The following is a 24376-nucleotide window of genomic DNA, read 5'->3' as shown; positions in this document are numbered from 1 at the left end:
GAAAAGAGGTCACATGACTTACGGGATTTCCCCGAAAACACAAACTTGTGCACAGCATGTTCCATGTGTTATTTCACGAAAAAACTTGTCACTAGATTTGTCTGTCGCCGTACGTTAGTTTACTGAGAGAAATAATTGGAGCTGCAGGATAAGACACAGGACAATATGGGGACCAAAAGCAATGTAAATTCCTTGTATGTACTAGCTGTAGCAACATTTGTACATGACATAAATTTTGTCTAAACAAAAGAACATAATGAATGTGCTGATCGATTAGCCATTATAGATCCCCCCCCCCCCCATCACCCATTCTCCACCTTCACAGTCTGCAAGCATATGGTACTACCTTTTCCCGTGCTTATCACTGGAACATATTGTTTATGAAACTGATGGGCACTATTTAAAACTTCCTTATCAATATTTCTTCAATAACTGGCTGCTCGCTCCAACTGGTATATGTGTTAGACGTTCTAAAGTGACTCCAAGTCGCAAATACTACAAAACTGATATGGTTACTTCGAATAAGTAACGAAGTAATTCTTTTATAATTTCTGTACAAGAAATCTTAAAAAAGGGAAGCGAACATGAAGCCAGATAAGGTCGTAAACAACATGAAATATTCTGTCCGGGTTATAAATCTTTCCATGAAGTATGTATTTCATTAGCCTGGTCTTTACTTTATTATTCACAGATAATTGGGGTGTGGCCATAGTACACTGCAGGTGAACAAAATGACTGATCAATTCATGGTTTACTGTTTTCACATGCTAATGTGCATGGCAAGGAGAAATCTTTAACAATACTCTCTTATATGTGTCACATTGTGATGCATCCCTATACTAGCATGCATGTTTAATACCTATATCAGGCGCGTATCCAGGATTTTCTAACCCGGGGGGCGCGAATTACTATCTAAGCGGAGCGCCACCATCGGTTGGCGCGCAGCGTACAAGAAAATTTCTGGTTTTGATACTCCCCCAGATCACCGGAAAAGACACTTCTCGGGCTTGAAATGACCAACCAGATGTACACTTTTGGCCTGAGAACGAAGTATTTCCTAATAGTTTTTTTTCCATCCATAACCTTTTTGAAGATTGTCAACCCTGCACACGTCATGTTCGACCTGTTCGCATGTCCTGTGGGTCTTTGCTTTTGTAGGTGATTCTACGTCGCGGCCCACAATACCCGTCAGCCCCACTTTTCAAGGTTTTAAGCCCCAAATTTGTTCAGAATTTGAAAATTCACATTTCTCGTGAATAAACTCACTTCAAAACATACCCATAATGTTGTACAAAATTTCATCTATGGACAACCAATATAGAAAAACTACCTTCAACCAGCGACGTATAGCCAGGAATTTGAAAGGGGGGGGGGGGAGCACTTTTTGCGACTGATATGGATTTTCAAAATTGTAGGCACGACTATCTGAGCGGAGCGCCACCATCGGTTGGCGCGGAGCGTACAAGACAAATTTTGGTTTTACAAACCCCCCAGATGGCCGGAAACGGCCCTTCCCGAGTGTTCATTCTGGTTCCATGGCCTCTTGCTAACTTGAGACACCTCATTCAATATCACTTTTAAACCCCAAAAAAACAAACGAGTTAAAATAGTACGTAATTCAATACTACATAATCGTTCGGTATTTAAAATTAGCAAAGTACATGTACAGAGTAGTCTTACTTTTCAACTGCTGATACTTGTAGATACATATATAGATAGGCCAGAAATGTCTTTGATACAACTATAGCCAGTAATTGTCTTTGATACAACTGTAAATGTTTAAGTTAGCCTAATATTAGAGAAGGCGAGAGCTATCCGACGATTGCCATCTGATGCAAATTTCTCAACTGTTTTCTCAATTGAAATATTATCTGCGTAAACGGGTTCTTAACTAGAAGTTAAAAAAACTGACAAGATCGGATTCTAGACTTTTTCAGCGGGTAGAGTGTTGAATGAAACGGCATGCGATAGAAATGACAGCCTAAATTAGAAGACTAGGTCACCTAATTTAGCCATATTCTTGCTACGTTCATTTCAATAGTTATTCCTGTCTGGACTCTTAAACTCGTCCAGCAAACTTATGGATTTGAAATATGGGTGTTTTTAAAAAAGATAACTTGGCCAAAAAAAGTCTAGGCCCGGGCCTACAGTGCTACATACTGGCTACGCCCCTGATCACGGATATCATATTATCAGCAGATTTTGTTTCCTGTTTGAATTCTTTTACATGTTCTTTTACATAATATATCAGAAAGACAAACATAGTACTCTTTTACAATTTTTCCAGTAGGATGATTCTTGTTTATAGTCCAATGTCTGGACTTTAATACATTTGACAAACTTAACTGATGGACAATATAAACTTTCATATTTTGTAATATAGCCAGATATGCAGTGGCCTAAAAACAAATATCGTTATCGTTAGCAGTGTAATAATTATTTAAAGGAAGTGCGTATCACGTACGATTGCTAGCTTAGCTTCATAACATGCTGTTCGTGCACAACTTAGGACGAATCATAGAAAGGATGAAAACGAACGTTGTCGACGTTGTTGTGCATACGGTTCGTGACATTCCATAGAGTGCGGTTAGGTAGGCAATATGTATTTTATTACGCAGTGGCCAACTGTAGGCTTGTAATAGGCTATAGGCTAAATTTAGCTAATTGCATCTGCCAAACTAAGTTAGTAGTTGAATCAGTAGGCGTGAATGTTACTACGATTATAATCGAGTTAACGGAGCTGACGAGTATTCAAGATCAAAAGAGCACTGACAAAATACCATGCTAAAAAAACAACAGTTTAAAAAAAAAAATCGACACTGAAAGGGGGGCGGTCGCTCCCCCTGCTCCCCCCTGGCTACGTCCCTGCCTTCAACCCCTAACAGACCGGTCAAAATTGCACGAGTAGAGGGAAGTGTGATGCAGAATGTTGGTCAGAAATTTTCGAAAATTCAGACACAGTTAATTTATTGGTGTACAAATACTAAACCTCTTATAACGGCTATTATAAAACTTGGTTGAAGGAAATGAAAAAATAGCAGATATTTCCGAAACCGAACACTACACACATAGGCGTAGGAGGCGCGGCGGCAGTGGCGGAGCTAGGGGTATTGGTCAGGAGGGCGAGAATGGTCTGTAGGGGCGCTTTCGACACTATCTAAGCGGAGCGCCACCACTGGTTGGCGCGTAGCGCACAGACAAATTTTGAGTAAAGATACTCCCTAGATCGCCGGAAATGACCCTTTCAGGGCCTGGCTAATTTGCAGATAAACGAAGAATAGGGTGTCATCGCCAAATTACACCAACAAAATGTGACAAATGTCAATAAGTAGATGAGAGCGCAATAAAAAAAGTCAATAATCTAGAATAAGTAAAAAGTGGTAAAGAGCTGAAAAAGGCGCCAGCAGTCCATTTGAGTCCGTCAGGGGGGGGGGGCATTCCCCGCCCCCCTGACCGTATGGACGCTCCGCCACTGCGCGGCGGGGTGCAGCCCCTAATTCGCCATTACTAATGTAAAAGAAACTTTTGACATAATTGGACCTCCATGCTTTTTATACATCTACATGAGACATGTCGTTGTTTACATTAGCATCCCGCGGTATACTGCGCAATTTTAGCGGACCGTACGGTACATGATGGCATGCGATATAATAACCGATGCTTGCTTATATGATATTGACATTGACACGTTGAACGCGCGCTAAGCGCGCGAAAAATTTTGGTTATTTTTGCAGGCATGTCGGACAGTTTTGAGGATTTTCATCCTGGAACGCCATTTTCATGCTCACTGATATGATGTGATATCTGCTGTTTGCGTTACAAATTCGAACAGGCGCGTAGCGAGGAATTTGCCAAGGGAGGGGCGAAGCCTGTAGGCAAATTATCTAAGCGTAGCGCCACCATAGTTTGGCGCGAAGCGTACAAGAAAATTTTGGCCGAAAATGCCTCCCAGATCGCTGGAAATGGCACTACCCAGGACCATTTGTTAGCGCGAAGCGTACAAGCAAATTTTGGCCGAAAATGTCTCCCAGATCGCTGGAAATGACACTTCCCAGGCCTTGTAAGTTGCATCTAAGCACTTTCTATTTTGAAATTACTTAGCGATATCATTTAAAAAAAATGCTGAATGGGGGGGGGGGGCGGTCGCCCCCATCCCAAAATGCGTCATGTTCCCCGACGACACGGTCGAGTTCGAGACCAGCCACAGTTGGTTTCATAGCACAATTCTATACACGCGTTATGATAGACCATATATAGTATATATATAGATCATTAGTGAGAGAGGAAAATGGGAACGTCAAAAAAATGGATTTGTCGGTGTAAGGGGTAGGGTGAGGCACACTTTTACGAAATCATTGATCCGTCACTGGCTACCCTTCAGCGCTGTAATGATGTCACTGTTCCTCTTTCTCTTCCCGGTGTCTTCGCGTTTTTCTTTTACTCCCTCCTTTTCTCCTTCTTCTCTCTTTCTTCTTTTTCTTTTCCCTTCCTTCCTTCCTCTCCTCCTCCTCTTTTTCCCCTCTTTTTTCTTCTCTTTTTTTTTCTCTCCTCTTTTTCTTACCCGGGGGGCGCGCGCCCCCAACGCCCCCCCCTGGATACGCACCTGTATATGTATGTATATGAGAAGGAACTGTGTGTCGGCTTCGCAATTGGTTGCAATGGGGGGGGGGAGGGGTCCGAGGGGTCCTCTTAGAAGAACAGTATTGAGTGAAACGTGGTACAAAACATTCCAATATTATTGTTTTTTTACAGACGCGTTGGCCACGAGTCGGACTGAACAACATGCCACGGTTGGAATCAATGTGCATCAAAGCAAAAGCAGGTTATTTTTTGGTATAGGCCTTACTGGAAAACACTTGCACCACAATTGTGTTACTTTCGGCTGGAACTCTGGTTAACCGATAACGAACCTCAGAAATGCTTTATCAAACTAAAGACACTTTGAAACCATGTAAATTAAGTTCATGCTTCCATAGACTGAGGAATTTGTTTCGCAACGACACAAAGCATGTTAGCATGCCTGTAAACATTCTCAGCTGCAGCCAGTAAAGTTCTCAACGAATAAAGCCTGATACAGTGTGCTGGTTCTGGGATTCATGCTGAATGATTTAGTTTGGTTTGAGCAACTGTTTGTATCGGACACTCCCGAATAATCGTTTGTGGTCGCTTTGAATGCACAATATCAATCAATTTGCCTCGATAAAGCTGACTATACACTGGGACATTAAGTTTCCTCTTCCAACGAGCAGTATAACGACGTGTCTTTTGTCAATCATTTAATTCTTACCATATTCCTGAAATAATTTCACGATGCCATCCCAGTCGAGAAATAGCTCTACCAGCTCTGTGCGAACAGCCAGAAGTTCCCGTTCATCAAAGTTGGCTAGCGTAGAAGAAAAATATGGATTTGAAGCCAATTTTGAGCCAAGTCTAGACAAAAAGTATACTTGCCCCGTTTGCCTCGCGGGACTGAGAGAGCCAGTTCAGACCAAGTGTGGGCACAGGTTCTGTCGTGCATGTATCAAAAAAGCTTGCGGGTGAGTAGTCTTATTTTATACTAGCATTTTGGGGTAATATTATTCGGTGATTTAATAAAAATGCTTAAAAAAGACTGGTGGAAGTAACCCGGAAACCACAATGTTAATTGTTTTTATATCATAAGCAACTTGCACTTTTATCGTCTAATTCACACATTTGGTTAAAATAGACCGTATATTGGATTTCTTTCTAAAAAGCCAGAATTTTATGTTAACTGTTGAGCGAGGTAACGACATGTTTATGCACTGCCTTGTGAGAACGTACCAGCTTGGAATTGTGGAGTTTCGCCGTACCCAACTTGCAATTTACCTAGTACCTAGAGTTTCCAACGCACGTGTCAACCATGCATCCGTGAAGTATTACAGAGTTGTGTGACATGAAGTGCATAGCACCAAATATTGCACCTCTGAAAATGTAGTATATACAATGACAGATAGCCACAATTTACTCCGACGGAGAGTTATAGGCCTATACCTTGGCAGAATTGATTGGACTTACGGGATACAAAGAACGAGCTGAAAAAACAATTTCATACTTATTGTAAAGTATTTCATTTGTGTGCCTCGATGTGAACCTTCCGCCCTTTCATTACTATGGTAATGCGACTTTAAACTGCCAGAATATCGCATCATGAATAATTGATCAATAATTGTGTAGGCTATAATAACTATTTCACATATGCATGTAAAATGTTAAATCTTCTATTCTCGTTACAGGTCACAGGCAGTAACGAAATGTCCAATTGACAAGATTATTTTCGATCTTAAAACTGAGGTAAGGGTCCGTTGGTATATCGTTGGTTTGTTTGATACGCATGCGCAATACTCATTTCTTCATTTCAGTCTATTTTTTGGTCTTATTTCTTTCTTCATGTTTACAACCCCCTGCAGCACAGGGTAAGCCTGGTTTTGATAGTCTTAACTACAACAATACTGCACTGCATAGAATCGACAAGTTCAACTTCCATTTCTAATCATTCAAAAACACCATCGGATTCGAATATAAGAAGGCCGCTTTAAACTCGACGGGTATTTAGCGAACTAATAAAACATTTTGCTGCTTATTGATAGGGAAATTTTCACAATCATGACTGGAACTAAAAATACACCAAGAACCCTCACTGCATATTGACCTATATATTTTCAAAAGGTGATCCACTAGCTTAACTACTGTGTGACATGTATGTGATTGATAACGTCATTTTAGAACCCCCACAGACTTCAGAAAGTTATCGTATGCTTTTGTAACCAAACAGTGTCAGTCACACAAGAACGACGATGTTACAATATTCACGTTAATACAGAGATTTAATAATGCACTGCGCATGCGTATAACTTTCAACAAGTTAACATGTGTTACTTTTACACGATGGGGATGAAATGCAGGCCGTTTCAAGGATCGATCAATATAAGCACAATATATCACTTGAAAATGTATTTCTCGGTATGAATAACGAACTTGGTCACGTCAAATTTGTCTCTATTTTCATTTAAACATTAATAACTACCAACAGTCAATTGACATAATGGCTAAACTATTTTTGCTTTTCTTTAGTTATGTGCAGTGTGGACAATACAGTGTGCACGCGCCAGTGCATTGTAACTGTTGATAATATACATTGGTTAATTAAAATTCCATCAAAATTGGGGCCACATTTTCTGTTTATTTATTTATTTTTTATCTCATAACAGCTATTTGAGGACCTGGCTGTGAAGCGAGAGGTTTTATCTCAGAAAGTGTTATGCGTAAATAAAGAAAGAGGTTGTTCATGGACCGCCGAGTTACGATATCTTGAGGTAAGTAAATGAAAGCGTACTCCTTGATGTTGAGGGGTACAAATATTAAACTAAATTGCATAGTCCATGGCTTTCACACAGGCTCACCCCGTAACATTCTCCCCACCTCGGCGTTTGCTATCACCTCTGCAAAAACGTTTTACAATTAGAGAGATTAGGACAATGTTGTTTCTAGATGTCCGTAAACCTTTAGATAATTCCCCTGCAGGTGCATGCAGGGGCAGACAATGTGACGAACTACACCGTAAACATGATAACGTATACAAATTTTGTTTTTCTCAACATTTTAGAATCACGTGAGTTTGTTAACGGTTGGTGACTATAGTCACGAGCCTCAGTGAGCCAATGACATATTTACAAGGGCGTAGGAACCGGGGGCTGGGGGCGCCAGCCCCCCCAGTGAAAAATATGGGGGCGGAAGTATCATTCCGCCTCCCCCCCCCCCCCCGCTTCGCAAGTCAGAAAACTCCTTTTTCATTTCCAAATGAGAAAAAAATCTCATTTGGAGCACCAAATTGCATCTAAGGCCAGGTGAAAATACAAAATTATTTACAAAATGGAGTGGGTGTTGAAGTGTGCTATATTGCACCAAATTGCATCTGAGGCCACCTGGAAATGCCAAAACTTTTCAAAGGGGAGTGGGACACCCCCTCCCCTTAGACCCCTCCCCCAGGCCGGCCATCAGTCTTCAGCCCCCCCCCTTCACTCAAAAGTACCTTCCTACGCCACTGCATATTTATCGTGCAAATAATATTTAAACATTTACCATTGTTTACCGACAGGAACACGGTGATCAATGCGAGTTTGCTCTGGTCGCATGTCAAAACGGCTGTGGAGAGGAGTTTATCCAACAGCATGCTGAGCAACATGGCAAAGAATGTCCGCTGCGAATTATTACTTGTTCTTATTGCAAAGAAAACATCGTTCATCGTGATTTGACGGTAAAGTTCTAATTTTCTTCACTTTCACAATCTTCCATTCAGCCCACCCCCCCCCCCCCGTGTCCATTAGCGACAAAGCAAATGCACATATGCCAATTTGTCGAATCAATTGCTTTTTTTAAGCGTCCTCGCTAGAACTTGTAGGCCTATATGTTGGTTTTATTGAATAGTGGAGCCTCGACCGCATTCGTGCTGGATTCAATCACCGAGGTCACCCTGGGCATAATGAAGTCCCTTGGCAAAAAGTTGCGAAAGGGCACTGCTGGTGACAAACTGTATTTCAACGTATTTTCAGTGAAGTTTACCATGCATTTTATTTTCATTTAATGCGCAAAACAAATGACAACGGGGTGGAGCAGTTGAAGGATCGCGACTTATATAACATAGAAATGTTTGTTTCAGTATTACAATCTTTACATTAATTATTTATATATGTAAGGTTTAAATTCATATGCAGCTTTCAATTTTCATTATATCAAAAAAGTGTTATGTATAAGTAATTGAAAATACCACACGCATTTGTGCAATGCTTACCCGTTTTATATAGGCCTAGTAGCAATAACCAGTCTGTTAACAGCCTAAGTTTCGTTTGTCAAACGTGGGATGATTGACAATTAAAAGTAATGAATTTGTGTCGTGAAAAATTTAATTGAGCTAAAATTCGTATGTTTCTCTTTAGCCACATTTTCAAGTATGTCCTCGTCATCCTGTCAGCTGTTCGTTGTGTGGAAAAACCGATTTGTTGAGGGAACAGGTAAGTTTGTTTGATTTCTTTGCCCTATCCAACACTCCCCATCCCAGTTGCCTTTCTCGGCAGCACAACCCCTGCACCCAGATTCCTTATATACATGAAACTAATATCCATGTTATATACTTGTCAACTCTACCGTCATGCGCAGTTACATTCTATGTTTACATCGCTATACACCTCGAAGATGTATCGAGACTTACATTAACTTTTGCAACATCATGAAGACTGAATCGTACCTATAGTGTGTAAATACTGACATTTACTATACGCATGCGTATCATACTGCCAAATTCCCTAATACGTGTCACTTACTACTACTCACTAGTATTTGTCTGTGCTAACAAAATCATGATGCCTGTCTTTTTGATAGTTTACCCAAACCATATAAAAAAAAAACATGTTAGATCAAGTGCATGTCATAATATACTTAATGTACAAGTTCATTGCTAGGATAAACATTTGAACATGGTAACAACCTTGCCAAATGGTAAAGAAATCGAATTCCCCGTCCTGTTTCCAGGAATGTGAAATTTTCAAGTGGCAGATTAAGTTTATGATTCGAATCCTCAAGCAGTTCCCAGATGATTCGGAATGAGTCTATAGACTTTGTCACGTTGTAACTATATCATGAAACGTGCGTGATTGCATGCATGCATAGGGTGCACTAAGGCATTCAGATGCTGCTTTCAGCTAAAGTTTACAGCTCCGTGATCAATTCCTATACTGTAGACAGGTATAGCCTATAGTTAAAAGTCTCAATGTGTGTTTGCCCAATTTTAACTTCGACCTTTCCAGCTTATTACCCTAAAAGCTCAGTGAAAATAACACCGTTCTATGCAATTTTCATGTTAATAATCATTACTTATATTGAGTTATCTGTCGTTAAACATTTTGAGCGGAATAAAGTTCGCCAGAATTTTTAGTGAGTACGTAGATTCTACAAACTTTTGCAAGCCCCGCCCAACAGATCATGCGCCAATCAAATCTGTTTTGTTTACGACCGTTAGGCCTGCAGTTTGCTATCCTGTGTTGGGTCCATATTTGAATTGTACCTTTCTTTCGGTCTACCGATGTAGATTGCGAAATTGTGTCATTTCCTTTTATTGCACGGAATAAAAGGTGTTTTCAGACGTTTCCTTCGTGAAATTGGGTGGACGATAGGAGTATATATAGGTTACATTTGGGTAATGAACATGCTGATATGGGCGGTCGCAGTGATTTTACTATAAATCGTTCGCGCCATAAAGGGCAACAGAAAATAAAATTCTTTCTTTCGATTGCGACAGCTTTTCTCCATTAAACCCACCTGGTCATATTGCATTTAGAATGAGAAACATTGAATCTGCTTCGGAAGTTGTTTTCACGAAATTCATCAGCAAACACGTATTGAGACTTTAACACATTATTTGCAGACATGCAAATACGTAACTGGCAGGTGGTTCGCCAATCAAACTGAACTTGAGCAATAATACTAAAAGTCCATAAAGAGATCAAGTTTGTTGCGTTTGTATTACTGCATGGTTCATAATGTGAGGATGTCAACATTTTATTGACAGCAAAATCATATGCAGCACAGGAAATGCATGCTTCGGGAGCCTTGGTAATATTTCCAACGTTTCATCTCGCACCAAGCAATGAACAGGAAGCTGAGACAGAGTAAACAACGAAGTTTTTCTCGTAGAAGTATACGGTAAATGATAGTTTTGAATAGATAGTATTAATGCGATTTCCTGACTAAACAAAACCTCTTCTTTTTTCCTCTACAGTTAAAGGCGCATCTCGACTGCGATGAGGGTGACTGCCCAGATGTGGTCGTACCGTGTTCTTTTCAAGAAATGGGTTGCAATGAACAGGTGCGTTCTCAGCCATGAGGGAACACGCGCCATGTGCGTGTCGCACGTCTTATGGCATGACGCTACCGAGAATTTCCTTAACCAATCAATCAAATGCACATGAAACTTAAAAAGAATAGTCCAGGTCAAATTTTCTTTTTGCCATGTTTAAGAGGAGCATAATTTAAACATTCTGGTGAAATTTGCATACATACACTCTTGCAGGTTATGAACTGCATATATTTGTGGAGTGGGTAGTTATCATATACAATCTCAAGTGCATTTGATTCTTCCTGCAGGTTAAGAGAGACCTCCTTTCTGCGCATGTCCAAGATGCCACACAACATCATTTTCAATTGATGGTATCTTACACACGCGGCTTGAAGAGCCAGGTCCAATCCCACATGGATACTATGCGAGAGACACATGAAATATGCAACCAGCTCATCTGTGAACAAGCTGATCTAGCCCGGTATGTTGCTTTGAATATTCATCATTTTATACCGACCAATTACGTCATACACTAAGTTTAATATGAGCAGGGCTGATCAGCACCATGGCCTACATAGCAAGCATATAGGGTATAGTATATATTTACGGGGTTATTCAAGTTTGATCACAGAATTACCGTTTTTTTTTTACTTTTGCAACATACTTGGGGCTTTGTAGCTTATCTATAGGCAGTGAATACGCGTAGATCATTCCCACTTCGAAAAAAAAGAACATTTATAGGACGACATAGTTTCTCAGACATTGGAATTAATAATTTACAATTTCGTGTACTTTCCTTCCGAATTAACGTCTAATGTAGCCATATGGCGTATTGCATGAGTTATTCAAAGGTCACTCCCCCGCCCTCCCTCTCCCCTTCAGGCTGTGGGTTCTGTTTAGGCTATATACCAGCATGCAAGGGCGTAGGAACCTGGGGCTGGGGGGCGCCAACCCCCCAGTGAAAAATATTGGGGGCGGAAGTATCATTCCGCCCCCCGCTCCGCGAGTCAGAAAACCCCTTTTTCATTTCCAAATGAGAAAAAAATCTCATTTGGAGCACCAAATTGCATCTATAAGGCCAGGTGAAAATGCAAAATTATTTACAAAATGGATTGGGTGTTTGAAGTGTGCTATATTGCACCAAATTGCATCTGAGGCCACCTGGAAATGCAAAAAAATTCCAAAAGGGGGGAGGGGGACACCCCCTTAGACCCCTCCCCCAGGCCGGCCATCCGTCTTCAGCCCCCCCCCCACTCAAAAGTACCTTCCTACGCCACTGCCAGCATGTGTTAGTAAAACGCATGTCTGGCTTAAACACGTCATGACTGCGTCTGTGTCGGGAATTTGTTGAGAGTTAACTGCAAAAATTCTCATCGTATGGCCAAGCATTTTAAATATACAATACGCGTTATAAGCTCGCCCACGAAGAATGCATCATAAACGGCCTATACATTGGAAAATTATTTGTAATCGCAATGGGTAGTAGAATAACATTGCGGAAAAAAATATGCTAATAACTGCCGCCGGTGCCCTGTCACTGTAGCAGCTTTGGTTAGATTATCGCATTTTCCGTGATATATTAGCATGCATGTCACATTTCTCAAAGTTGAGGGAAAAATAGTCTTATCCTTAATAGTGAAATAGCCCTTATGTAATATTATAAAGTAGTACTTCTTTTTTTCGTGTATGAGCAAGCATTTATAATGAGCGCTTAATAATACGCGTTATAAGCTCACTTGCAAAGAATATATAATGCAAATACCCTGCACACTGGAAAACAGTTGACATCATATTAGCGACAAAAAATTGAAAACATATTTACAGAAGTTAGACTTCTGTTTCCCTGTCACTTGATAGCAGTGTGAAGCCAGTGTGTATAGGTTTATCCATATATAGTACACGCATATATTGTTGGGTAAACAAATTCTCGACAAATATTGTAAAGTACAAGTTTTTTTTTCTCCCTCTGGTTATTTAGCATCGGTATCAACCAGTCAACTTCCTTATAAATCAATACAAATGGTATTAAACTTTGGCTTCGGGCGTTTACTGCATCTGATCGGTCAACCTTGTTTACCTCGTATAAGCGGCAAAAGTATCCGAGTTTGCAGGTGTTCTGTGGAAGATCCATATTGATAATAGTTAGGAATCTCCAACCAAATCCAGTGTTATGTCTATAATCTGTTGTTTTGACTTGAACCTACATTTGAATACTTCCGTATGTCACAAAACCTGTGTATGGCTCAGCAGGATTCTCTAACCCGGGGGCGCGAATTTCTATCTAAGCGGAGCGCCACCATCGGTTGGCGCGCAGCGTGAAGAAAATTTCTGGTTTTGATACCACCCAGATCACCGGAAATGGTACTTCTCGGCCTTGAAATGATCAACCAGATGAACACTTTTGCCTGAGAACCAAGTATTTCCCATTAGTATATTTTCCCCATCCATAACCTTTTTGAAGATTGTCACCAGTCACAAATCATGTTCGACCTCATCGCATGACCTGTGGATGCTTTTGTAGTTGATTCTACGTCGCGGCCCACAATATCCGTCAGCCCCACTTTTCAAGGTTTTAAGCCCATTATTTGTTCAGAATTTAAAATTCACATATCTCGTGAATAAACTCACTTCAAAACATACCCATAATGTCGCACAAAATTTCATCATATGGACAACCAATATAGAAAAACCTCCTTGAACCCCTAACAGACCGGTCAAAATTGCACGAGAATAGGGAAGTGTGATGAAGAATGATGGTCAGAAATTTTCGAAAATTCAGACAGTTAATTTATTGGTGTACAAATATTGAAACCTCTTATAACGGCTATTATAAAACTTGGTTGAAGGAAATGAAAAAATAGCAGATATTTCTTTCAACCGAACACTACACACATAGGCGTAGGAGGCGGGGGGGGGGGGGCTGCAGTTCCTAATTCGCCATGACTAATAAAAGATAGTTTTGACATAATTGGACCTCCATGCTTTTTCTCCATCTACGTAAGACATTTCGTTGTTTACATTAGCATCCCGCGGTACACTGCGCAACTTTGACGGACCGTACGGTATACGATGGCATGCGATGTAGGCCTAATAACCGATACTTGCTTATGTGATATTGACATTACATTGTGATTATCGCGCGCGTAGCGCGCGAAAATTCTTTGTTATATTTTTCGGGCAAGTCGGACAGTTTTGAGGCTGTTCAATCCTGGAACGCCATTTTCATGCTCACTGATATGATGTGATATCTGCTGTTTGCTTTACAAATTCGAACAGGCGCGTAGCGAGGAATTTGCCAAGGGAGGGGCGAAGCCTGTAGGCAAATTATCTAAGCGTAGCGCAACCATAAGTTGGCGCGAAGCGTACAAGAAAAGTTTGGCCGAAAATCCCTCCCAGATCACTGGAAATGACACTTCCCAGGCCTTGTAAGTTGCATCTAAGCACTTTCAATTTTGAAATTACTAGCAATATCATAAAAAAAATATGCTGAAAGGGGGGCGGTCTCCCCCTTCCCGAAATGCGTCATGTTCCCCGACGACACGGTCGAGTTCGAAACCAGCCACAGTTGGTTTCGTAGCACAATTCTACAATTGTTTAAGGCGTATATACACACACAAGCGTTATGGTAGACCATATATAGTATAAGGCGTATACACACACACACACGCGTTATGGTAGACCATATATATATATATATATAGATCATGAGTGAGAGAGGAAAATGGAAACGTCAAATGGAGTTGTCGGTGCAAGGGGTTGGGTAAGGCACGCGCCCCTTCCGAAATCCTTGATCCGTCACTGGCTACCCTGTGTATATAATATGGATCAGCGCTGTAATGATGTCACTCTTCCTCTTTCTCTTCCCGGTGTCTTGGCGTTTTTCTTTCACTCCCTCCTTTTCTACTTTTTCTCTTTCTTCTTTTTTTTCCCCTTCCTTCCTCTCCTCCTCCTCTTTTTCCCCTCTTTTTTCCCTTTTTCTGCTCTTTTTTTCTCTCCTCCTTTTCTTACCCGGGGGGCGCGCGCCCTCAACGCCCACCCCCCCCCCCTGGATACGCGCCTGCTCAGTGTATACTATAAGATAATAAAGTATTTAATTTTTCCTTCGAAGTTCAAAATTGGTAGAATTTTTGTCTGCCGTACACGACTTTAGATGCTCTTTGGTTTCTTGCCCGGAGACTTTTCTTACAGATCATCAGTATTGTCTCCAAATTTGCATATAGTCTATAATGGTCACCCCTCCCCCCACTCCCACGTAGCCTACGCGACTGAAGTACATGTTTATGTAACTATACACCTATACGCATATTTGTCATCGTCTCCATTTTCTTTTAACTTTACAGCCAGATAACCGAACAAAACAAACAAATCGGCCATCAAGCAGCTCTATTACGAGAAGTCCAACAAATCGGCCATTCAGGTGTACTGTACTGGAAAGTCGAATTACCGTCCCAGAACTACACCAACCCCTTACTTAGCCCACCATTCTATACCAGCCAGCCCGGCTACAAGTTCAGGCTTTGCCTCGAGTTGAGAGGTCACGTCGCTAGATCCGAAACCCACGCCTCCTTATTTGTGATGATGTGCCGAGGAGAGTACGATGACCAGCTATTCTTTCCCTTCGGTGGCGTATGTCACGTGACTGTGTTCAACCAATCACATTCACGTGCTGTGAGTTCTGATCAGCACCTAACGACGACCATCGAGTGTCAAAATTTGACACGGGCGGAAACTGACAATTGCCAAACCCAAAAGAGAGGGCGTCTCCGATTTATGAAGACTGATACATTAATCAGGGCTCCATATTGTCTCAACAGAGAGCTGTTTATCAGAGCAGATATGGCTACCTTCTGCGCAAGCGCGTAAAATACACAAGTACGAGAAGCTGACGACGTGCATATTGTTATCATGACAAATATAATGTCCTCGATGTAATTGGGATTTCTTTGATGGTATGTAACATTTGATGACAGCCCGTGTTTCATAAGATCTGAAAGAAATTAGCCTCGGATTTGGTTTTCTTCACGAATTACATTGGTGTGAAATGATTAAGCCTGTGGGCGTTTTACATGGAAAAACTAGTACCGTGCACTTTTCATTCCTTCATTGCGAAGATTACAAAGCTCTGGCAGCCCGCCAGCCAGCATCATCAGACAGCATATAATTGATTAAGCAAGGAATAATATATAATTAAAATTATTAGAAGTCTTTCAAAACTGGCAATATGCCCAATAATGTACAAGCATAATTCATAATAAAAGGAATATTTATATATGCTTTCTAAAAACATTTCTAGATGCCATAATATTTTAACATAAATAATGAAACTTTGTTTTATACATTTTGTTTATATATAGTCTATATTTTGTTGTTCATGAATTTTTATTTACACGTTTTATTACAAAATAAAGAAATATAAATGAAAAACTTGTTTTTCTTATTGATTTTGCATATTTATGGTATATTATCCCTGCAATGAACCAGTATTACAGCTATATGCACTGCATCAATCTTTCATCACAACGATATGAAAGATGAATGGCGGCGCTATATACAGCTACGACAAAACAGTTTAAAACTGCAATTTGTGTTGTTCGGTTGCAGCTTCGTGGATTGACGGTCTTGATACGGCTGTTCCTCCTAATCCTACACAGAAAATCAGGGTCCCACAAGATAGTATGCACTATTACAGTTCCATTTGTAAGCCTTTGCTGAAGTTGCTGCCTCGGGTTATTTGTATTGTGAGTGCGATCGATATTGGTGGACAACATGTGTATGACGTCATGCGTCGGGCTAGTCTTTTTCTTCATGGAACCAGGCGCGTAGCCAGGAATTTGCCAAGGGAGGGGCGAAACTGTAAGCAAACTATCAGAGCCGTAGATACGGCAATGTAAACTATCTAAGCGTAGCGCCACCATGACCAACGGGAAAACTCCATTGTACTTAGCAGAATTAGTCCATCGTTACATTCCACCAAGATCGATGAGGTCCCAAAATAAATATTTGCTTGCGGAGCCATCATTTCATTCAACTAACTTTGGCGGGCGAGCTTTCTCCGTGATGGCCCACGACTGTGGAACAATCTCATAGCCAAACAAGAGGCACCTTTTTCTCCATCCAGTAAGACGGATCTCAAAAACAGTTAAAAACTATCCTTTTTGAGAAATATTACAGTTAGACCCTTTATATGGGAGCGCATTTGAACATTGCCTTGTGCTCTGGATACCTGCGCTATACAAAAAACAGTTATTATTATTATTATTATTATATGCTGCCAAATGAGCTAATGTCGTTACAACATTGTTTCAGAGGGAAGCTGATCATTTTCCTTGGTTTCGGCCACACCCCTTGTTTCGGTTACAGGCCACGAGACCGCAGGTCCGCGAGACCAAAATTAAATATGGTCAGGGACACCGAATGTCATCGAGAACGAAACTATTACTAGGCCTATAATAGTGGTAAGACAAATATTACTACCGGTAATATTACGTCGATAAAGCGCGTAATTAAAATAATTTACAGCCATTTCTTATCATAGTGGATAACAGTGACTTACGCAAGGGGGCTGGGCGGCTTGCATTGATAATAGGCCTCCACTTAATTGTGGCGTAACCAGAGGGTTTGCAGCGGGAGAAAGTCCCCGCTCTCAAAAAGTCTCGCCCCCCTCCGCCCCCGCCTTCGTAGCTTATGGTTGTTAAGTTTTCGGTCTTCTAATTACCTGCTTCTCTTTAGTTTTATCATAAAGACGCATTTTTAAACTTTTCATTTGAGTGAGAAAATACATACAATTTTTCGAAAAATGTTTGTTCAAACAGTTGTTTCTTTCTTTTTTGCTTTCTTGTTGTTGTTCTAGTATGTGCACGGAATCATAAAATGGTGTGACGTGTCATTTCAGGCTCCGGTCACTTGGCTCCGACCTTCAGTCTGGCCGGGCCGGCTATCGATGGACTATATCCATATACCATCGGTCTCGCGGACCATCGGTCTCGCGGACCATCGGTTCGCGGAAATTCGGTCTCGCGGACCTTCGGTCTAGTGGAATTCTCCCCTTGTTTCTTGCCAATACCCTTTACAGTGTCCGATCCATCATAATGTTGCCCATGCATAGTGCCCTATATATAGTTACGTGCCAACCCCGTGCAGGGGCGTAGCGAAGGTTTTTTTGTTGGGGGGTGTGGAGAATTTGAATTGCCGACGGATCTGGAAGTGGTGACTGAAATGGGGGTGGGGTCTAAGGGGAGGGGGTGTCCCCCTCCCCTTTGGAAATTTTTTAGTTTGAAACCGTCCTTAGATGCAATCTGGTGCATATTTTAAGTCAAATTTGATTTGCCGACGGATCTAGAAGTGGTGACTGAAATGGGGGAGGGGTCTAAGGGTAGGGGGTGTCCCCCTCCCCTTTGGAAAATTTTTAGTTTTGAAACGTCCTTAGATGCAATCTGGTGCATATTTTAAGTCCGGGAAGAAGCTCCCGTTCTCCTTTTCTCTATTCAGCTTTCCTTCTTTCTTCCCCTTCCGCTCTCTTCACCTTTTCTCCTTTTGCCGACAGACCCAAAATTTGCCGACAGCGACCAAATTATTGGGGGGGGGGGTGTGACACCCCCACACCCCCCGCTCGCTACGCCCCTGACCTCGTGTCTATCAACTTTTAAACCATAGTAGGTTGCCAAAAGGGTGTTATTTTAGAGTACGCATTTTATCTTCTACATAAAATCTTTGATAATTTGATTATGTTAATTTGATGCATTCGGTTATCTAATATACAATAAAAAAATTACAATTTCGACTGTGACTAGTATAAGGGGATCCTGATGTCTGAGGACAGATATTTTAACTCTCATGAAATGTTTTTCGCTTGGACAATGGTAATTTGAAGAATTCGTTTGAAGACATGAAAAATCGAAATTTTACAGGAAAATATAAAATTATTTTCATGAAAGAAAGAAAGTTTTGGCACTAACCAGGGAGTTGTTAACTCCCTGCACTATCACAATTACGTACTCTATTCAGGGTAGCAGCTCCCTGCTCTATTTATCGGCATCTTTCCTTGTTGTACCCAATCCACCGTAGTTCATGATTTTACCGTGATGAAGCTTACACACTGTAGGTTATGAGGATAAGGATTCTGGAAGTATAATGTTAACCAATCACAGACAAGTATATACCTAATCTCTGGCAGAGCGCAACTCTGACGACCAATCATGTTAACAAGATATTAGCCAATCGGACTTCTTGATACTCAAAGTAATCACCAATAGTCACACACGTTAGAAAAACGTGTCGAAGAAAGATTATCAAGCAGACCGTTGCAACATAGTGTATATTTAGTCATTGTCGTTGACATAAAACGCGGGACAACAGGAATTACCCACTGATAATCTTTCATTCGCACCGGGTCGTGTATTAAGCTAAAGTAAGTTAAACCGATAATTTGGATGTAGTGAGACTTTTGACATTGCTTTATGAAACTAATAAAGATCAATTTATTGTCTCCCGTTCCGTTTTTATGTAACTCGTACGGACCCTAACTTCACGACTAGCTTAGGCCTACTACTGTTGGGCTACTGAGAACTGCACTGTATCTACTAACATTGCGCTGTAGGCTAGGCCCACACTACCGTAGCCTAGGCATAAGGTCAACCTGTAAGGGTGCTTTAGATGTATACATCATACCAAGGCTACGTTCAGTTGACATTCCAAATCCGTTTAGAACACACAGAACATAGGACAGGCTATCTGGTATAGGCCTAGGTGCATTAACCATACTTAGCCACATATAAATTTGATAGCCAGGTATAATTCACCAACGATAAGCCTACAGATAACAGAACTGTTGCTAATGGCAATTTTTTTTGTCTTCGCTTATTTTTTTCTGGATGAATGAGTTGAACTCGTGTTTTCTCAAACTAATGTGAGAAAGTTGTTGCTGTGATAAGGTGATGAAAAGTTCAACTGGGTAATTTGATGAGACAGTCCAAAATAGGGTGGTGGGGGGAGAGACAACAGGAACAAAGCCATGGTATACGTTCATACAATGTAGCGTCATCCCATTTTCTGATGGGAGTTGCATGCCCTATTTTGAGTGTTTTCTGGTTCACATAGGTCTAGCTCACTAATTGACAGCCTGTGTAATTTTGAAATATTATCAAGATTGCTGGATATAAGTAAGATTAGAAGGATGTGTAGGCCAATTTATTTCGTTTTTTTTTTATATATATTATCGCATAGTTTTAATTTGTAATGTTCTTTCAGGTTAAAGATGGCTCGTACCAAGCAGACTGCTCGTAAATCAACTGGTGGTAAGGCGCCACGAAAACAGCTAGCTACCAAGGCAGCCAGAAAGAGTGCTCCATCAACAGGTGGTGTGAAGAAACCTCATAGGTACAGGCCAGGAACAGTCGCTTTGAGGGAAATTCGAAGATATCAGAAAAGTACTGAACTTCTCATCCGCAAGTTACCATTCCAACGACTTGTGAGGGAAATTGCCCAGGATTTCAAGACTGAGCTGAGGTTTCAGAGTGCTGCCATTGGTGCATTGCAGGTACGTTGCTCAACATAAGTCTTGCGTAACATTTTGAATGCAATATGAAGTGTATATAAGTTCCTGGACCTTCATGGTTGTAATGACAGTACTTCATTGTCAGTGGTATTAGCCACATTGCCATTTGTTGTTTTTGCTTTGATAAGTAAATATTATTCAGTTGTGAACCGTACTATTTAGGTTTCAGAGTGCTGCCATTGGTGCATTGCAGGTACGTTGCTCAACATAAGTCTTGCTTAACATTTTGAATGCAATATGAAGTGTATAAGTTCCTGGACCTTCATGGTTGTAATGACAGTACTTCATTGTCAGTGGTATTAGCCACATTGCCATTTGTTGTTTTTGCTTTGATAAGTAAATATTATTCAGTTGTGAACCGTACTATTTAGGTTTCAGAGTGCTGCCATTGGTGCATTGCAGGTACATTGCTCAACATAATTGTCTTGCTTAACATATTTTGAATGTAATGTGAAGTGTATAAGTTCCTGGACCTTCATGGTTGTAATGACATAGTTCAAGTACTTCATTGTCAGTGGTATTATCCAGCTAGTCATTGCCATTTGTTCTTTTTGGTTTGATCAGTAAATAGTATTCAGTTGTGAACCATACTATTTATTTAAATCCTGAAATTACATTTGCCGTCAAGACACTTAATTTAAAACTGTTTGATAGTAACCATCCCTTGTTTTGAAGGGCTTTGTGACCAATTTTTAATACTTTTTCTTTTTTACTCTATAGGAAGCAAGTGAAGCCTATCTGGTTGGACTTTTTGAAGACACAAACTTGTGTGCCATCCATGCCAAGCGTGTAACCATCATGCCCAAAGATATTCAGTTGGCAAGAAGAATTAGAGGAGAGAGAGCTTAAATAGTAACAAGACCATAGATTTGTTACTTTTACAAACATTTTTTCAGAACTGTACATAGTTAAAGCCCCCACAAGGAGCAATATATTTCTTGGGGCAATGCTGCACATTTTCATAGGACCATACTTCCAAGCTTATTGAATGCTTTGATTGAACAGGCAGACTCAGGTATCCTTTCAAGAATGGAATTCAATGGTTACATTTATTAGCTTACTGGCAGTCTTGCAGATTCGAGAGTATGTGAAGTTTATGGATAAAGCTATACATTCATCAGCAATGCAGCAAGGAACATCACTCTCAATTCAAGATGTTTTTTTTTGTCAGAATTGCAAGAAATGTGGTCAGAATGTTGTAGTTTTAGTGGTTGTTGATTAGCTTTACTGGGAGTACTTTTGTCTAGTTTTTGTCTAAATTATTCAGTGTTGACTCTTTATCTATCTAGTAATGGAAAAGTAATGTAAGAAAATAAGCAAGCCCCCACACCTGTATTGTACTCTCTTTTGAGAGACTTGCATTGTTATCAGCTTGGTACTGGCAGCAAGATGGTTCCAAGTGTTATTTTGAAGTTTCACTACACCATGTTTGCAACTTAGGTAACGGTTTGGCGGATATAACATCTTTGTTCATCATACAGTTAACTAGGTCGGCTTTTCTTAGTGAGAGTGATCTGGTAGGGTTCGGATGGTGCATCTATTTTGATGGGTTGTTTTGTAGTAGCCAGTTTGCTTAACTTTAGGAACATCCAGTCTACAAACATCAACTGGTTGTTAGATCATGTACGGCAAATCCGCCGTGCTACAAAGCACATGCTCATTCTATGGTCACCTGTAATGAGAAATATTTTGCCTTGTAGTTGACTCTCTAAATTATACTGTACATATTGCCATGGTTTTTATTGTCTTTTTAACATTTTTTTTTTTATTCAATCATGAATTTGTATCTCTATTTTAAATTCTGTTAATCGAAGAGGCAAGACACAGTGACGGGATACCCTTGCCTCCAAGGTAAATGAAGTTGTCTAAATATGGAGAATAGATTGCCCAAACTGTAACCTCTGTTTTGTGTCTATATTTTTCTCTTGTTATACTCTGGTAATTAGCTCAATACATATCATGTATGGAGGTTGTCACACAAACTGACCATCCAAAAAAGCTATTGATACTTGCTATTATTTTAGGGTAACTGCAAAGTTTACATAGTTTGGCAGGTGTGCGATAATTGTTGATAGGACTAGTTTATAATTGATTTGACGGTTATGTACATTAAATTGTCAGCTGTTCCTGTTGGACTTTGACCCTAAATCTTCCTACCCTAGCCACTCCCCGGTGGTCCTTCCAAAATGATTTTATAAGTTCTGATGCACTCCATGGCAATTTTACACAAGGTGGACAACGGAGTGATGGATATTTGCCATACTAACCATGTAGATGTTAATAGTGAGGCTTGCACTGTTGCTTTTGGTGCCGACCTTATGAATATTAAAAGAGTTATGTCAAACAGACAAAGCTTAAAACTGCAATAACTCTGCAACCTTCAGTCAGATTGGAGCCAAACTTGTTCTGCTGCATTGTTATTACGTGTTACTAACTTTTGGGACCATCTGGACCCTCAAATTATCCGAGCTGAATTGAATACCTATAGATTTACACACAGATTTTATAAGATCCCCGTTTTCGGCCTCCTGTGCTGTTAAGTTTAATACCCATGTTTCTTATGAAGTATCTTGCATTTTCAAACAAAAGATAGCCATCCAGATCACAATGACTTAACCAGCTTAATGTGTATTGAATGAAATGATTGGGTATTGCAGCTTCATCATGCTGCCCCCTATTTGTGGAACTCACATTAGATATATCTCAAGATTCACTTTTTTTCATTGTTTTATTTGTTTGTTTTTGTATCTCATCTCAATTACTGTACGTGAACCCACATCAGAAATGTGAGAAAGTATGTGAAAGGGCAAAAGAAAAAGTGTTGCGAACTCCTAGAACCTAACTCCTATCATGTTCAAATTTGGTGGGATAGTCCTTGAGGTTTAAAAAGTCCTAAAAATCGGTTTTTAGCCATATTCTGCTTGTCAACATGTAGGAAAAAGTGATGAAAACTTAGGGTCAGGGTAAATGGTCAACTGAGTGAAAAGGTAAAATTGGCCTAATCTGTACCAAAAAGTGTGTCCGAAACCTAGACCGTATGTATGATCATGTTCAAACTTGGTTGGTAGGTCACTTTACCATGTACTGTAAACTCTTGCCTGAGTGATAGGTGACGTCAAAGGTCAAATACACAAAAACTGTCAGTATGTTGGAAAAGTCATATGATATGTAGAGGCCAATTTAGATCCACTTTGTCTAGAAGAGATGAGATCTGCAACTCCATGGATTGCCATCTTGTTCTGTTTGTCATCACCTGTACAGTACATTCAGTAACATTTCTTGAATTCTGCGCTGTATGTTAATGTTATTATGTATTTAGCTGCAATGCTGACATAGACAAACAGGATCTTCCCAATTGTGGTGGCCTGGGTCAGAAAGTTTTGCCTGAATTTCCAAACATTGCAAGAATTTCGAAAATTACTACACTAGCTACATGAAATATGCTATGCTGGTTGGGGGTATAAATTTTTTGAAAACGATCTTTTGTAAGCAGTGGTGCGCCTTGAATAGTTGGCACCCAGGGGCCAGGGCGGATCCTTCCTTTATCACCACGTGCAGGGGATGACCGTGTGTCATTGTGTTAGTGACTGTTTGTCCAATTTTGTGTTAAAACTCCTAAAAAGCTGGATCATTTTCTTTAAACTTGATGGTACCCCAAGGTGCACCATTGTGTCTGGCATGCCCCTGAACCACATGATCAAAGGTCAACTTAAGTGCAAATCAAGTTTTTGCTATTACTACAAGGGGAAACATTGAATTTACATGGCACCACAGGTATCATGGCAATATATAATACTATCAAAATATGTGATTGCCATGGGAATCGAGGTAAACCGCCACGTGGTTAAATGTCAGATATATATATATATTTTATATGATAATATCCATATCCAGTTATAGTATCGATGTAAGGTACCTCTATCTTCGACACATGCTTTTTTTTTACACAATGTCTCAACTCTGAAGTGCAATTG

At 40.4% G+C, this 24376-nt stretch overlaps 2 protein-coding genes across 3 annotated transcripts; both read left to right on the top strand.

Moving 5' to 3' along the window:
- Positions 1-5092: 5092 nt before the first annotated feature.
- On the top strand, positions 5093-16275 carry LOC139960336 (TNF receptor-associated factor 6-B-like). Its single transcript, XM_071958639.1, has 8 exons — positions 5093-5537; positions 6255-6312; positions 7230-7334; positions 8117-8275; positions 8955-9029; positions 10793-10879; positions 11158-11330; positions 15190-16275. Exons 1-8 carry the CDS (start codon positions 5311-5313, stop codon positions 15710-15712), a joined length of 1407 nt encoding a protein of 468 aa, XP_071814740.1. The 5' UTR covers positions 5093-5310; the 3' UTR covers positions 15713-16275.
- A 2822-nt stretch (positions 16276-19097) lies between these two features.
- Positions 19098-22300, top strand: LOC139960601 (histone H3.3A). 2 transcript variants are annotated; one of them, XM_071959071.1, is made up of 3 exons: positions 19098-19256; positions 20103-20384; positions 21123-22300. In XM_071959071.1, the coding sequence occupies exons 2-3, from the start codon at positions 20103-20105 to the stop codon at positions 21249-21251; spliced, it is 411 nt and encodes a 136-aa protein (XP_071815172.1). In that variant the 5' UTR covers positions 19098-19256; the 3' UTR covers positions 21252-22300. The 2 variants fall into 2 exon arrangements, with proteins under 2 accessions (XP_071815172.1, XP_071815171.1); XM_071959070.1 differs by having other exon boundaries at positions 19099-19256; positions 20096-20384.
- The last annotated feature ends 2076 nt before the right edge of the window (positions 22301-24376 follow it).

The sequence above is a fragment of the Apostichopus japonicus genome, chromosome 19, assembly GCF_037975245.1.
Source record: "Apostichopus japonicus isolate 1M-3 chromosome 19, ASM3797524v1, whole genome shotgun sequence".
Lineage (NCBI taxonomy): Eukaryota > Metazoa > Echinodermata > Holothuroidea > Aspidochirotida > Stichopodidae > Apostichopus > Apostichopus japonicus.
The sequence above is the reverse complement of the archived record's forward strand: the minus strand, read 5'-3'. Positions and strand labels throughout refer to the sequence as shown.

Coding starts and splice junctions, on each gene's coding strand:
- LOC139960336 (XM_071958639.1), top strand. CDS start 5,311: ATGCCATCCCAGTCGAGAAATAGCTCTACCAGCTCTGTGCGAACAGCC. Junction 5,538..6,254: donor TGTATCAAAAAAGCTTGCGG/GTGAGTAGTCTT, acceptor TTCTCGTTACAG/GTCACAGGCAGTAACGAAAT. Junction 7,335..8,116: donor CCGAGTTACGATATCTTGAG/GTAAGTAAATGA, acceptor GTTTACCGACAG/GAACACGGTGATCAATGCGA.
- LOC139960601 (XM_071959071.1), top strand. CDS start 20,103: ATGGCTCGTACCAAGCAGACTGCTCGTAAATCAACTGGTGGTAAGGCG. Junction 20,385..21,122: donor CTGCCATTGGTGCATTGCAG/GTACGTTGCTCA, acceptor TTTACTCTATAG/GAAGCAAGTGAAGCCTATCT.